This window comes from Henckelia pumila, chromosome 1, assembly GCF_033568475.1.
Source record: "Henckelia pumila isolate YLH828 chromosome 1, ASM3356847v2, whole genome shotgun sequence".
Classification (NCBI taxonomy): Eukaryota; Viridiplantae; Streptophyta; class Magnoliopsida; order Lamiales; family Gesneriaceae; genus Henckelia; species Henckelia pumila.
The window spans coordinates 70,074,021-70,091,143 of NC_133120.1; the positions used below are offsets into that span (position 1 = coordinate 70,074,021).

The 17,123-nt window shown below is 35.3% G+C and overlaps 1 protein-coding gene across 4 annotated transcripts; it reads left to right on the plus strand.

Annotated features, from left to right (window-relative positions):
* Positions 1–307: 307 nt before the first annotated feature.
* LOC140877368 (chloride channel protein CLC-d) lies at positions 308–14,558 on the plus strand. 4 transcript variants are annotated; one of them, XM_073280966.1, is made up of 23 exons: positions 308–872; positions 1,311–1,383; positions 2,124–2,345; positions 2,446–2,492; positions 2,584–2,682; positions 2,885–2,959; positions 4,405–4,493; positions 9,043–9,183; positions 9,285–9,355; positions 9,446–9,525; positions 9,604–9,747; positions 10,401–10,460; positions 10,539–10,613; positions 11,104–11,255; positions 11,478–11,613; positions 12,064–12,195; positions 12,643–12,720; positions 12,804–12,859; positions 12,959–13,039; positions 13,126–13,282; positions 13,354–13,455; positions 13,537–13,578; positions 14,133–14,558. In XM_073280966.1, exons 1-23 carry the CDS (start codon positions 681–683, stop codon positions 14,136–14,138), a joined length of 2,310 nt encoding a protein of 769 aa, XP_073137067.1. In that variant the 5' UTR covers positions 308–680; the 3' UTR covers positions 14,139–14,558. The 4 variants fall into 4 exon arrangements, with proteins under 4 accessions (XP_073137067.1, XP_073137026.1, XP_073137135.1 ...); XM_073280925.1 differs by having other exon boundaries at positions 13,537–13,583; positions 14,133–14,557; XM_073281034.1 differs by having other exon boundaries at positions 725–862; positions 13,537–13,583; positions 14,133–14,557.
* Positions 14,559–17,123: the final 2,565 nt, after the last annotated feature.

Consider the following 17,123-nt stretch of genomic DNA (forward strand, 5'->3'; position numbering starts at 1 on the left):
AATTTATAAGCTCTTAAAACAAATTTTAAGCTCTAAGAGCTTATAAACTATAAGCTATTTTTAATAAATTTGGTTAAACAACCTTTTTCTTCAATTAACCACTATAACTAATCATAACGATGCAATTTAAATTCCATAATTATTACTTTTCAATATTATCCCTCTTAATAATTGCATGAACTCATGAAAATTAACTAATTAACATTTGATTTTTATACCAATTGTTTGATCAAAAGTTTATGGTTTTTTGGATCGTAGCTCATAAAATATATGATGAATCGATCCAATTTATATTTACGAAAAAAAATATTTTTGTGGCGGAGTTTTTGTTAATGATTGAAATTTAATTTGGAAGAAAAGAGAAGGACAAAATAGGTGGTGGTCTTACGGAATCCGAAAACCACGAAAACCCTGCGCAGCTACGAAGAAGAGAGAGAGAGCCCACACGAATTCAGCATCCCAACCGTACCTGTCTGTCTCTCAGCGAAAACTATAAAATAATCATTATCAAAATTCACGTTTTCTCCCGTTCTGAGGCTACAGCGGGATCATTTGTCGATTTTATAGAGACACGGATCCGCTTTTGTGCTGAGGATTTTCGAGATATTCCTCTGATTTTGGGTTAATTGTAGTATTCATTTGATTGGGGCTTGGATTCAGTAGATAACGATAGGTGTGAGATGTTATCCAATCATTTGCATAATGGAGTGGAGACGGCGAAGTTGATGTGGTCCCGGTTGCCGGACGCCGAACCCGAAGCTGATGTCGGTGGATCAAATGGTGAATTGGGTCGGGACCGGAAGAATGAAGGAGGAAGTGTGGAAAGTCTTGATTATGAAGTTATTGAGAATCATGCATACAGGCAAGAGCAGGTGCATATATGTTATGTTTATGAAGCTTCAAGTTATTTGAATTGTGGTGGGGTGTGATCTAGTTGGTCATGGACTTCTAATTTGTTATAGCCGGATTGGATGTGAGGAATTTAGGGATCTGTTTTGCTTAATGTGGTACGTATGCTGTTTGGAAGACTATGATTTGATTGAGAGATTATGTTGCTATAGATTCAAACTGTAGTCTCTATTTATCCTTGCTTTAGTCCTATAAGATTATGTAATATTATTAATTGAGAGAATTTGTGAACTTGAATTCGGCAAACTTGAGAGCTTTCTTCTGATAAATTGGCAGTTTTAGGAAAATTTATAAAACCCGATCAGGATGCTTTATTTGAATGGCTGAAGTAATGCTTGCCATGTATCTATCTCATATAGTTTCAATGATAGTGCTGGTTGAATTTGAAAGTTCATTTGCAGGCAAAAAGGGGGAAGCTTTACGTAGGATATAGCGTGCTTGTGAAGTGGTTTTTAGCATTGCTTATTGGGATTGGTGAGTTTTGAAGTATTTTTAAACCTGTTATAGAACTCTCAATTCTTAAGCTAGACATCTCTATTTAAATCTTATGCAGGCCACTTGTAATCTGAGCTGCTAAGTTTGGTTTTTATGGTTACCTCTTACTTTTTGCAATTGCAACTTTATTTGTGATGATTTTTACTGTCTGGTGAAGCATGTGATAAAAGATTGTTTTAGAGGATAATTGCATCAGTTGAAATTCAGCTCTCCTTCAGTAGTTTCATTTTTATTTTGTTGAAACATATTTTTGTGTTAGGGTGTGAGTCAAATAATAGAGCTCAAACTCAGATGGTTTAGGTGAAATTACATCTGCAGTTTATATTCCACTTTTCAATATCCAATGGAACTGACGTAGAGTGTAATTTGGCCATCCATTGAGAAGCTAACACACACAACAGTTCACTCTGGACGACTCTTTTTTACCTAGCCTTTTCCTGGGTCATTTTCCCACTGCATCAGTTGTATAGAGAACCAAAATTTGGATGAGTCTAAAAAGAATATTCAAATCCGGAAGAGAAGTCTATTATGTAAGAGAGTGTGCCAATTTTATCTGCCAGTCCACAATTGCTAATTAAATTGGCCTGAAATCGTCACATTTTCCCATGTCAGTTATTTTTATTTTATGAATATGATGCTTAAGGATTTGGCTCCTGAAATGGCAAGTGCTTGTATATGTTTTTTTCCTCAAAATTAACTTCCTTTCTAATTGCATCTAGGAACTGGATTAGCTGCTGTTTTCATCAACCTTTCTGTTGAGAACTTCGCTGGATGGAAGTACTCGTTGACGTTTGATATAATTCAGAAGTCTTACTTTGCTGGATTCTTGGTTTATATGTTGATCAACTTGGCTTTAGTGTTATCTTCTGTATATATCATCACAAATTTTGCACCAGCTGCTGCAGGATCGGGTATACCTGAAATCAAAGGTTATTTAAATGGTAAGACTTAATGTAACCATCTAATTAAATGTTGATGAAGTATTTGGGATAATAGATTATTACTTTATTTTGAGTTGATGCTATCTATCTATTTGAGCAGGAATTGACACCCATGGTATACTGCTCTTCAGAACCTTAGTAGGAAAGGTCTGATGTCATATGTCTGTGCTTTTTCTTTGTTTATATTTATGATTTTGATATGTCGGTAGAAGAATTTTATGCTTTAATTTTTTAATAGATTTTCGGAAGCATAGGCTCGGTGGGAGGTGGCTTAGCCCTTGGTAAAGAAGGTCCCCTTGTACATACTGGTGCCTGTATTGCTTCATTGCTTGGACAAGTGAGTGTATCATTGCTGAATACCTATTTGCTTCAGCTCATTGAGCAACTCTTTTAAGCATTACTTTCTTAAAACATAGTGATTTAATTGTATAGTACTGGAGATTTTGGTTTAGCCATTGGCTCTCTATGCATGTCCGTGCATACCTGCATTTGGATTCCCACGGATTCTTATTTGATTAACTCCTAATTGATAAATGTAGGGTGGATCTACAAAATATCATCTGAGTTCGAGATGGCTACAAATTTTTACGAGTGAGCGAGATCGTCGTGATCTTGTGAGTAACTTGTTTAAAATGATATGGAATCTTTTTGCATTTGCAATTGAATTAGTTCTTTATGTTATTTTTGAAGATAGGTATTTTTTTTACATTTATGGTTCGATTATAATTCATTTTTCAATGTAGATTAAGTATTAAAAGTTTTTTTTTTTTGGATATGGGTCTCTTTTGTGTTCTCTGCTTGTGTTTTTGTTTTTGTTTGTGTTTGTGTTTGTGTTTGTGTTTGTGTTTGTGTTTGTGTTCTTGTTCTGTTTCTGGATACACAGATACTACAAAAGTACAAATACCATATATCATTTCGATAACAGTAATTAAGGACCGGTTAACCTATTTTAATCAAGAAATGGGGTATTTTGAAGAGAAACAATTGTATAAACTACAGAAATGACTCGTAGGTAGACTGATCCACCAGTTTGCGCTTATGTCGTTCTTCTATCCGGGCTATCCTGAACGGAGATCCAGAGAGTGCACTTTATATGAACAATGCAATTTAAAGTCTTGAAGGCACTTAAGGAAGCATTAGATTCATATTTCACTTCATCCTTTCAAAATCCGATGAGAATTTTGGGATTAGGGAGAAAAAAAGTTTGATTGTGTATGTTTTTCATGATGTGTTGGGTGAAAGACCATGAGATTGTTTTTGACTGCCTTTAGAACTACTGGAAGCTTCTGAATGTATTACAAAAAGTAGAGAGAAGGAATGGAAGTAGATACTAGAAAAAGTGTGGGACAAGTTGTTATGGAAAGAGATAAGTATCAGATTTACCTTTTGCAAAGAGTAAAATAGAAGGGGACTATGAGGAGAAAAATTTCCGGGATGGTATTTTCAGTTTTTGTGCAGAAAAATGATGCAAAAATAGTTGTTTCAAAAGCAAATAATGTGTTAGCTCAGCTTCTTCTCTCTCTTTTCTGGTGTTTATGCCTGATCCAATTCTGTCCTTTGCACGTGTGTGGACATGGTTTTACGGAAAGAGAGAAGAATCAGATTTGCCCATTGCAAAGAAAAAATAGAAGGGGACTTTGGGAAGAAAAATTTCCAGCTCAGTTTTTTCAGTTTTTGTGCAGAAGAATGATGCAAAAATAGTTGTTTCAAAAGCAAATCATGTGTTACCTCAGCTTCCTCTCTTTTTCTGGTGATTTATGCATGATGCAATTCTGTCCTTAGCAACATCTGAGAATTTGGTCGATGATTACAGTTTGATATGCATGTGCTACCAATTGCCATGAGAGGTATAATGATTCTAATTTTGATTGTTTCTGTGAATTAATTCATAGTTCTTTGACAAAGATCAGTTGATGATAATCTACTGTATTTTATACCGCTTATGTTCTATCTAAATCTAAAGATATCGAAAGCAGATGTTTTCATGATTAAAGACGTAATAGCACCTCTGAAACTTGTTCACTTACATGGTTTAATTTAATCAATGTTTTGAAAACAGGTCACCTGTGGATGTGCAGCAGGGGTTGCTGCAGCATTTAGAGCTCCTGTCGGTGGTGTGTTGTTTGCTCTGGAAGAAGTAACTTCTTGGTAAATCACTCTTTCTGTTATATTTTACTCTCCTTTTAGCATTATTTTGAACCGATGTTTGAATTCCTTGCGACTTTCATTTCTTTTGCCTGAAACCCACAACCTTCAGATCACGGATTCACCTTTTTGTTTTTGTTTTTTTAATTTTTATATGAACACATATTATAGATGGTAAATAAAGAGAATACGCTGGGCATTCTCATAGATCACAAAATCAGTGTATCAAGTGCTTAATCAGAAATGCCATAAAAAATAAATACATCATAAATGAACATAACTGCTGTACATAATCAAATGAAAAATCAGTCAGCAACAAGTGATCGATGGACGTGAATCAGAATCCGAAGATAGCCTCCATGTCAGGCCTCTCAACATCAAAAAGGGCTGTGTTGCATGCACTCCATATGTGATAGATCAGCGCCGCAATCCCCATATGGCACCTCCTTGCTCTCATGGTCTTCCCTCTGAATCTCCTGCGAAGAAATCTCAATAAACCTGGCATAGAGCTCACTGTAAAGTGTACCTTCAACCAATCCCACATCCTACTCCATAACTGCCTAGAAGCTGTACACTAAAAGAAAACATGCTGTGCAGTTTCACCTTTGGATGTATGGAGAATCAGTCAAATAGACTGGTGCAAGTTTATTTATCAAACCTGTGTGATGACAAGGACTCAAATTATCTGTTAAAAGAAAAGACAATGACCACACACACAGACAGTGCTTCTTTTGCATCACATGGAATAGTTTTTCTTGGATTCTAGTTCGGACCTCAGGTCCCCGAGAATAAAGTAGTAAAATTTCAAATAATATCATTTGAAACACAGGAAAAAAATATCATGTTTATTGATTACAGAGTTTCAATGAAGACATTCTGTTACGGGCCCAAATATGGCTAGAGGTTCTAAGATACTGGGCCTAACCAAATCAAGCCTATTAATAGAAACGTTTATTCTAGAAACAATAACTTGAGGAAGGGGAAAGAGTATTATAAAGGGAAGGAGTACATTTGATGGAAAACATTCTGTTAATTTGTTTAAAGGTTAATACTAGTGTTTGCTAGGGACTAGCGTGAGCAAGGGTTGTACATAGACATTTCTCTGGGAGTTCCTTTTACCTCATCTAAATACATTCAGCTTATATTCTATTTCTATCTCTTTGTGCAATTCTTGTGTGGTGGTATCAATTGGTCCGACCTGCCGGATAATTTTTGGGAGAGAAGAAATGGCAACCACAGAAACTCATGATCAACCGCTGCAAGAGATCTTGGACTAAGGCAATGTTGGAAAAATACCTCAAACAGCAAAACCAGATTGATGGAAGAAGTTTTAGCTTGAATTCCAGAAACACTACCCAAAAGAATAACCACAATCAAGCTGAAGAAGAAACTATCAGTGAGGATTTGGAGGATGCAGTTGAAATCGAGAGTGAGGAGTTCAGTAACCCAATTGTGGGGGACTTTGATGAACAGGCCTATGAGAAGGTACAGGAGAGTGCAGAGGAAGATTGTGATCCATTTACAAAGATGCAGATCGATGACACTGCCATGGAGGAAATATCAGTACCAGATTTTGGGGGAGTTGAGGAGCTAGAAGAGTTTTCAGAGTATCTTGGGGATCTGAAACTTTCTGGAGAAGGGAATCCATTGGAGTACGAAGAGCGAGATCAGATGGGATGGATGCTAAAGATCGAACGTTACCCAACGCTCAAAGCCATGGAGTTAATCGGACGGTACGATGGGCGAAAAACAGTGGAAGTGTGGAACCATACGAGTATTGTGCGTTGTGGCTGCAGAGACGGAGACTAGAAGACGTCCGCACCGTCTGGTTTGAAGTTTTATGGGACCAATTGGATTGGACTGGGCAACATACAAAAAATAATGAATTTCAGGCCTTTGGGAAGGAAGTTTGGGCTGATCAGGAGTGGGCTAGGGTTGAAGAAAGTTATTTGGGCTTTATCATCCATTGGGCCCAAATAAGCGTCGCAGGCTTCCTAAATCAATGCGCATCGCATTATCCGCCACGATCCACAAGTCACGGAAAAGAAGAACTGGCTGGAAGCCATGGCGATGAGATCCATCGGAGAGGGATGGCCGGATGGTCGCTAGTGGCCGGTCGTGGTGTTGGCGACATGAGTGGTTGTCGAGATTCACCTCAAAGAGGGAGAAAAGCGATTGAAGGAGTGGTTGAAAAACATCCTATAAATACCACATCTGAAGAAGTAAGAGTTAAAAGAATACGAGGGTTCAAATTCAAGCTCTTAGAGCTTACGATGCACAATGTGGAGAGGCTGACAAGTGCGAGAGTGATGACTCAGGCGGAGGGTGCTATAAGGTTGCTGGAGATTGCATCTGCTAGTCTGCAGTTTGCATGCGTGGCTGGAGATCTACTAATTTCAGAGGTTCTTGATGCTGCTAAAGATATATGCTACAAATATTCTGGACAATTGTTCAACATTAAAGCTGCTTCACGGAACACAAGACTTGAGAACGAGAGGTATGTCTTTCAGGGGATATTGATGGATGGGGATAAGGAATGGGCACCATTGGAGAAAACACTATACTGCTCAACATCATCATTTGTTGCTGCTGTTTCTCGCTTTCATGGAATTGTGGCTTCTCTTCAGTCCTCGAATATTATGAAACTATTTGATAAGCTTGTTGGAGCCCTTATATTGGTGTTGGGGCTCAGCGTTCTCAACCATGATTATTTTCCTAAACTGGTTTTGACGAAAAGAGGGTTAGGTATGGATGAAAGAAGCGTGGTTGAAGTATGGGATGGTGATGGGTATCAGCTTATGATGGGTGAGAAAGGTCATGATTCAGAGATAGGAGTAGTATCGTGGGTGAACATTGTAGACAGTTGCGTGTGTGGGATAAAAGGGGTGGCTCTTGTGCTGGTAGTTGCTTGGAGCCATGAGGTGATGGCAGATTGGGTATACTTAGAGAATGATTTGACAAGTGAATATGGACTTGAACAGAAATCGGATCGAAGGATCAAGCAAGGATTGATGATGTCGGAAGAGATTGACATTTATTTGATGAAGCCGCTGAAGCTATGGGATTTATCTGGTAGTGTTATTTTCTGGGAAACACTGTTGGGAAAGAACAGGACTCTCAATTCTCATTTGAAATTGCAGAAATTTAACAAGGCAGTCAACTTTTCTGCTATACTTAATGCTTGGACTGGCGATTGTCCTCTTGATTTTGAGATCATTGTATTTGACATTGGTTGGAAGGATGACGAATTCGTAGAAGATCAAGTTGTGGCTAAACAATTACGTTCTGTGGGGGGAGATGGAAGGGGTCTGTTTGCTTTTATCGTTGTGACCGGAGTGCTTGAAGCCAAACATCCTTTGGAATTTTTGTATTTTGGTAACGAGTTCTTCGATCTTGGTTTTGAGTTAATTGTCTTCGATGTTGGCCGGAGCATGGGAAAAGCAGAATCATCAAGTTCAAGACCCAGCCTTGTCCTCAAGGCTGATTTGAAGAGGGCGGTATTGTTACGGGCCCAAATATGGCTAGAGGTTCTAAGATACTGGGCCTAACCAAATCAAGCCTCTTAATAGAAACGTTTATTCTAGAAACAATAACTTGAGGAAGGGGGAAGAGTATTATAAAGGGAAGGAGTACATTTGAGGGGAAGCATTATGTTAATTTGTTTGAAGGTTAATACTAATGTTTGCTAGGGACTAGCGTGAGCTAGGGTTGTACAGAGACATTTCTCTGGGAGTTCCTTTTACCTCATCTAAATACATTCAACTTATATTCTATTTCTATCTCTTTGTGCAATTCTTGTGTGGTTGTATCACATTCTCAAAATTTTGTAAAACTAGCTAATCGTCTATGTTAAAAATATTCTTCTTAACATAAATGACCGATATAACTTGACCAACCGACCATTTATTTATATATGGCCTGGGTGTCATATATCTTTGAAGTCTACTTTTCACTGTCATGATTCAGATAAGGATAATACTGTTAAAATGTATTTCATATTATTTATAATTGATATACAAAATATAAATGACAATATATGTTACACGCAAACTTTAATACATTCATATGGATAAAATGTTAGAAAAGTCACTAAAATCCCTCAACATCAACTTAGTTTGCTCATAATATCTTTCCCAATCATTGTTCATTTATTTTACTTATCAACTATACTGTTTTAAAAGTTATAAAATTTGACGCGAAACTATTGTCAAACTTATATTCTTCATAATTTTGATGTTGTTCTCTTAAGGTTTTATTGTTTAATTTGGAAGCTTTGAATACTAAATATTCAAAGTTACTGATACATGACTGAAGAATTTTCGGTAAAAAAATTGAATTTTCCGATAGTATATCCCTTAAGGCGGTGCTGCCTATGCCTAAGCTGTCTTTTGAAAAAGTAATGACTTGTATGTATCAGAACTAACAATATATATAGCTGTACAGAAGGCTTAAATATTTTAGATTTTTCATATCCTTAATAATCTGAGAGGCTCAATCTTCATCAGCTGGGTTTAGTTACCATCTGACAATTTGGTTTTTGTCATTTTTTAAGGTGGAGGAGTCAGCTTATGTGGCGCGTCTTTTTTACATCTGCCATTGTGGCTGTTGTTGTACGTACTGCAATGGGTTGGTGTAAGAGTGGAAAATGTGGGCATTTTGGCTCTGGAGGTTTCATTATATGGGACATCTCGGAGTAAGGATTTTAGTCTTTTCTCTACCAACATCTCTATAATATCTTCCATGCTGACAGTTATTGTAAGCCTTGGTTTTTTTTCTAACCCAGTTTGATTTTAGTGGGCAAGAAGATTATTCATTTCAGGAATTCTTGCCAATGGCTGTTATTGGTGTTATAGGGGGGCTCCTTGGTACGTGAATAACCCTAATGTGATACTATTCTTGAGTAGATGTTCTTGGTGATATGATATTTATGTATGCTATTCTGCTTTGTGTCACAGGAGCCCTTTTTAATCAGCTTACTTTTTACATTGCTTACTGGCGTCGTAATTACCTGCATAAGAGAGGGAATCGTGTCAAAGTACATTTCTGAAATGAATTTACTTTCTTAAATGGCTCAGTGATATACAAATTTGACTCTGTTTTAGTAATCTTGCAGGTTATTGAAGTTTGTATAGTTTCTGTGTTAACCTCGATTATTTCATTTGGATTGCCACTTTTTAAGAAATGCACCCCATGTCCCGAAGGAGATGCTGGTATCGAATGTCCTCGTCCACCTGGGATGTATGGAAATTATGTCAATGTAAGATTCTTTGGGAATTTGAACATGTAATAGGTACCGTTTGGTTTGGATGATAAGATAAATAATATAGAGATAAGTAATATAATGTAATAAAAAATAAATAAGAAATGATAGTTAAAATATTATTTGATTTGATGGATAGATAGATTATAGTTTGTTTGATTTGATTGATTAAATTTTAAATAAAATGATAAAATTACAGTTTTGTCCTTTTAATAATTAAAAAATATGAATAATATTATTTATAAAAGGTAATATAGTATTTTAAATTTAATGATTTGATTGATGTAAAATAAATAATTAATGATTTGATTGATGTAAGATAAATAATTAGTAGATGGATAAATAATATGACAAAGAACGTGAGATTGAATAAGATAATTTGTACATAGATTAATAGTAAGCAAACCAAACGGTACCTTTAAGAGTACAAGCTATGTATCTTGGGAGACATACATTTATTTATTGAGAATGGTCTTGTAGAGTCTTAGAGTACTTGAAGAACGATGAGTAAACTCTGTATTTCTCTGTAGATACTGCAATCTTGAAGTTATTATAGAGTCTTTTAGTCACACACTTTGGTCAATTCAAATTTACATTACTTATATTTCTATCTCATCTTGTTGATAATTGTGTCTTTTATCATACAACAGTTTTATTGTGCTAACAACAACGAATACAATGACCTTGCAACCATATTCTTCAATACTCAGGTTGGAGTTCACCACAATGTTTCAGTTTATAATGGAGAATTATGCCACCTTCCTAATGTATCGTGTATAAACTTGCAGGATGATGCCATAAGAAATTTGTTCAGTGCAAAAACAATTCATGAATACAGTGCCCCAAGCCTTTTGACATTTTTGGTATGCATTACTGTGTCAGATTATTATTTTACTTTTGAGTGCAATCTGAGTTGGTTCAATACATTGATACAAATGATAGGTCTTTTGCCTACATTGTTTCTTTTCAAGAGTCAATGAATTATATTTCACTACAATATTGAATTATACACCTGAAAACAACATTCTTTCATAAGTTTATGCATTTGAATTAAACAAATGCCTGCTTTTACTTGCGAGGTGTACGAGGTGAGCATTTTCATGCTCTAATGAAAGATGTATCTTATGCTGTTTTAATTAACTTTATGAAGTACCTGACTTTCAAAAAAGATGTGATCTTATATCTATGTACCTTGTATGAAATGTTTGAGTTTCATCCTGGTTTTGATAGTTTCAAAAACTACTTAATTCTATCTCAGTGAGAAACTTTGTAAGATACTGTAAATCTGCCGTTTCTGTTCTAATCTGTTTTCTTATTCATAAGATTATACTTCCGTTGTGATTTCTTCTTCAGGTTATGTTTTATAGCTTGGCAGTAGTCACTTTTGGTACTGCTGTTCCAGCTGGTCAATTTGTTCCAGGCATAATGATTGGATCAACCTATGGGCGGCTGGTTGGCATGTTTGTTGTCAGTTTCTATAAGAAACTGAATATTGATGAAGGAACGTAAGTCCCTTTTCGGTTATGCTCGCCTTGAACACTTACTTTTCTATTGTCATCACCTTTGAATAGACATTAATATAGTATCTTGAAACCACGGTCTTTTCGCTGATAGTAGGGAGGCCATTTAAGGGTTGTAGTGTGTTGCAGTTCTTTTGAATCTTCATTTCAACACATCCTCCTATCACACTGAACTGAAATGTTTGTGATTTTGCTACTGGAATTTAGATATGCTCTATTAGGAGCTGCATCCTTTCTTGGTGGTTCAATGCGAATGACGGTGTCACTTTGTGTAATTATGGTTGAGATTACCAACAACCTGAAACTTCTACCTCTCATCATGCTGGTTCTTCTTATTTCAAAGGTATGCTGTTTTCAAATTATTTGCTATTATAGATAGCTGCTAAGAAAAATCTAGTGCTTTACGTCTTGACTTATTTCGCATCCACAGATGGGGAAACATGGAACATAAAGAAAGATCCACTATTTTAAACAATTGTTGACTTCACCTAATTTCCCGTTTTCTCCCAAGTTCTACCTTATTTCTAACTTTCTCAATATAATTTTGCAATACAAGATTATAATCCTTCTCTTGTTTTCCTAAGATAAGAATTCTGTTTATCGTTTTGAATTAAATGATCGTTAAAAATGAAGCACGCATTTGTTTTTGAATAAACTTTAACATAGTACCTTTTGAAGAATAAGGAACCAAGCTTAGGCATGTGTAAAAACAGCAGGCCTCTAACTTTCTTCTCCCTTGTGTTCTTCACCCGTGTGCTCTATTCTGAGTGTCCGTGATTTCCATGCATTGCAGGCTGTTGGTGATGCTTTCAACGAAGGACTGTACGAAGAGCAAGCTCGATTAAGGGGTATTCCTTTACTGGAATCCAGACCAAAATACCAAATGCGTAATATGACCGCAAAAGAGGCGTGTGGGAATCAAAAGGTTGTCATTCCATGTCTTTAATTCGTTCTGTTGCTATGGCCAAGTTTAATATTTGATCCAAGGTTTTCCTGTTAGTAGTATGAAAATTAACTGGAAAACTTATCCCTGCAGCCTTTTGGGTTAAAATTGGAATTATGTAGACCTGTCCGGTTAGGGTTTCTTTGTTGCCATTAGTGCACAAGGCTAAGTCAGTTTATAGATGATTCTTGTCTTCAAAAGTCGTTAAGAAACTTAGAGATGAGAATATCACGGTTGACGAGATTTTTTCATCTGTGATTTTTAACGAGTGCCTTGGATATAATACTTGCTCCATTTTCCAAAATTGATTTTATTACAGAATTCACTTGATTGTATTTTTCTGTGATTGAATGTGCTTTTTATTGTCAATGAGTTTCTTATTTTAACTAGTAAAGTTTCATCTCCTTTAATCTCCTGCCTGTCTTGTAGGTTGTCTACTTCCCTCGCATCGTGAAGGTTGTTGATGTACTCTCTATTTTAAGGAGCAACAATCACAATGGTTTTCCTGTACGTAAAAGTTTTTTTTGTTGGTTTTTGTTCTCTGAGCTGTTGGATGTCTAATCAGTATTTTCTTCTTCCTTTCAATCAAGGTCATTGATCACTCGCGAAATGGGGAAACACTTGTTATTGGCCTCATATTGCGAAGGTTGGATATTGGTCTTAGGTTTTAAATTATGTATGAAACACAAATTGTTTTTATCTCAGTATTATGCAATTGGTTTAACATGAAAGATTTATCGTGCAGTCATTTGCTAGTACTACTGCAATCAAAGGTTGACTTTCAACATAGTCCGTTACCTTGTGAAACTGGTCCTCTACCAATTAGGTAAAGGGAAAACGAGTATTTTCATCCTTGGCTGTTCGTTCAGCAACATGAAAAAAGTTTGTTATAGTGGGCGTTTCATGTTTCAGGCACAATCTTGCTGAATTTGTGAAACCTGTCTCAAGCAAGGGAATATGTATCAATGACATTCACTTAACTTCAGATGATTTGGAGATGTACATTGATCTTGCTCCATTTTTAAATCCGTCTCCTTATGTAGTTCCTGAAGATACTTCCTTAACTAAGGTGACAGTTTTTTTTCCTAACTGTCTTGTTGTTAAGTTGCTTGTACTAATTTCATGAGATGAATCATTCAGGTATACAATTTATTTCGTCAACTGGGATTAAGACATATACTTGTTGTTCCACGTGCTTCTCGTGTTGTTGGAATGATTACAAGGAAGGATTTGTTAATCGAGGTGCTTTAATAATACTATACTTTCTTATTGAGTGTATTTATATTTCATGGTAATTGAAAATATTTGCCATTTTACTGACAGGATAATGAAGAGTCAGCTGCCATGGAGCTTCAATCAACTAGTGTAAGGTCTCTATGCTGCTTTAACCATTTGGTCATAGTCCTAGATTTGGTTGTGTTGATATGCACAAAGCTTTGGGTGTAAACATTAGTTTAATTCAACGATTCAACTTCGGTGTTTCCCTTTTCTTTTTTTTATGCACACTTGAAGTAAGACGATCTTCTGGTTCCTCAAGCTAGAATTCATTCACTGCTACAACCTTTACATCAAAATATAAATGCTCCTCAACTAAAAAAAAAAAAAATTCCTCCTAACATTGTGTTGATTATATTTATCATATCTGTTTTAAAAACTGAAGGGAACTGACATTGATTGATACTCTTCTGCTATGGCTGAGATATTCTTTTTTCCAAAGATATGGAAAAAAAATACCTGAAAAATAAAATCTTGAGAACCATTTTCTTCTTATGACTACTGATATCCAAATAAAAAAGTATTGGTTAGTTTTCAGTTTCCTAGAAATAAAAAGCAGTCATCAAGTGTTGTTATTCAGCATTGAGATTCAATCCAAGTTCATTCCTGTAGGTATGTATAATGGTATTGCTTTCTTTTGGCAGGGATGATCAACACGAAGATAGAATATTGTTTTGGAAGAAAACAGATGCTGAACAGCCACTACTTGGTCTTTTATTAGACCCTTAATGCAGCTTCACTGTCTTCACGCATACTCTGTATGATCAGCTTCCTCCATTCGTTTGAGCTCGATATCTATTCCGACAATCCCAGATTAGTTCTTGATCACAATTTAGTGTATAGGTTTATACATTTTCGTTAATTTCCCTTTACATTAAGTGGGAAATAGAAGCACAAGTTGTGAAATATTTGGAGCTCATGAATTAGTTCCATTAATTTTATTTTGCTCCAAGCAAATGCTGTAATGGTGTAGAAGAGATAATTTGATGTAGTGAATAGTTAATACCTTTTGTATATTAGTAGATTATTGAGTTGTCTATAGATAATCTCCGCCCTGTCTTCTTGACCATGTGTGTCATGTTCCGTGTGTTTATTTATCTTGGATTCACATATTAGTGAAATGGATAATTGTCATGCATTATGTATGAAATGACAAAAAATTATGAAACTTGAGATTCCAAGTGAAATTGATGGGACAAAAGAAAGATATTGGTAATGTTTGAGAATGCTTCTAGGAACCATTAAATTTTTTGAAAAAAAAACTCAAAAACGATCTCTAGAAACATTCTCAAACACTAGCTTAAAAGTTTTGCTTGAACTCTCAATTCCTTGATTGACTATAAACCATTGAAAAAATCCGAAGAGATTGGAATTTGTGGTGGACTATGAATCTTGATCATAGAGACGAGGTCTCCACTTCGACTCCCACTTCAACATATTATCACACAATTCCATGTGTCATTTTATTTATAATTAATTAAGGTAATGGACATTTCTTAACATGGCGATAAAGTGCTCATGAAACGTAATTAGGAAAAATGAATCAAATTTACTTTGTCAAATGCCCGATGAAATATTTATTAGTGTAGACATTTCACCATTTTCATTTTTTGAACTTCCAAAATAGAACTTTGATTCCTTTTTTGTGCCAATTCGAAATTCAGCCAATAATTACCACTACTAGATCATATACTAAATTATATTGAGTTCCTATATCAAATTCAACTATATTGGGCTTGGCTCACCCGTTTGTAGGGATACAATGGGGCGGGGACGCATCTCCGTTCCCGTCCCGAATTCGAACCTCATTCTCATACTCGTTCCGATCCCCATAATTTTTTATTAGAGATTTCTCATCCCACAAGGACCAGTCTCCATCCCCGTCCCCATACCCGAAAAAATATATATATTATAAATAAATTTTATTATAAAATATTTATATATATATATGATATTAGTAAATTTTATTATATGAGAATATAAAAATTATTATTCAATTTTATGATAAAATACATAAATTTTTTTTATTATAATATTAACTTTTAAAATTAATAAAAATATTTTTAATAACAAATATTTCTATCAATTAAAATTATTATTTTAAAAAAATACTATATATCAAAAATTTATTAAGATTATATATTGTTTCTAAATTAATCAAAATAAAAAAAATATACATAGATTAATATAAATAGTTTATATGTGTACGTAACATGAATGATAATCAAATAATATTTTTATGTTATAAAAAATTATGTTATCATAAACAGATGTATTATATATAATGCATAAATATATATATAAACCAAATAATAATAACACTTTTAATTTTTATTTTTTTATAATATTTTAGATTTAATAAAATTTGATAATTAAAATATTTGTATACTATATTATTATTATTATTATTATTATTATTATTATTATCGGGGCGGGTTCGGGGATGGGGATAACATCCCCATACCCGCCCCAATATGTTGTGGGGTTTCCCCACGGGTATCCGAACCCGCGGAAAAAATTAGCATCCCTACCCGTTTGGTGTAAATTAATTTGTCATAATTGGTTTGAGCTTGTTGGGTCGGTCCGTTCTGTTTGTCAAATAATGGATTGTGACGAATTGTAGATCAACATGTATCGATTTGCCTAATGTAATTAAAAAATAGCTAAGCTCACCCCATCGTACCCCGCCAAATCAATGGGTTGGATTGGGAAATTCTCAGCTCGTCTAAAGCGGGCTACTCCGCCAAATGATGAGTTGTGGTAGATTATGAGTTGACTCATTTTGTCAGTTTGTTTTGTTCGCATATTTATATGTCATCTAATGGTTTAGTTATATATCAGTGGATTATAACTCTTCTAATCCATATAATTTATGATAAACACTCTCATGAGACGGTCTCATGGGTTAATTATGTGAGACGAGTCTCTTATTTCGGTCACCCATTAAAAAGTACTACTTTTTATGCTAAAAGTATTATTTATTATTGTAAATATGGGTATGATTAACCCGTCTCACATATGAGACTGTTTCACAGGAGTGTTACTCATAATTTATATGTCATCCAATGTTTACACCCGGTTCGGTTTTTTTCGGGTTGGATACCCGATCAGTCGGATAGTCAAAATGACTACCCAAACCCGACCCGATAATAGTCTGGTACTCGAAAAATTCAGGTAATTTCGGATACCAGTCATGCGGATTGCGGGTACCCGATTTACATAATAAATTTCCAACAATGGCTCAAAAATAGCTAGGTAGAGAACGAGATTGGAGTTTAAGTTTCTTGCGCAGAAATATAAATCGATTGACGATTTTGCTTCAACCAATGGAAGTTTGACGCATGTTTGTTCTCGTCTTCTCGAAACTTGAGTTAGATCTGTGGCTATGGCTTCGAACCAAATAATGGCAACCTTTAGCTTTCACACCTTTTTTTTTTTTCCTTTCTCATATCACCATACTAGATTACCCTCGGTCTTTGACTCCAACCAAGGCGGCTGAAACCTCTAAGCTTTACTTTGTTGTTGGGTATGTGTCGTATGACAGTCATGGTATTCTTCCCTCTATATATGGCAGACGAATATGGGAAATTTGAGGTGGGTCATGGGCCAGAGGTAAAAATATTATTTTAAACAAT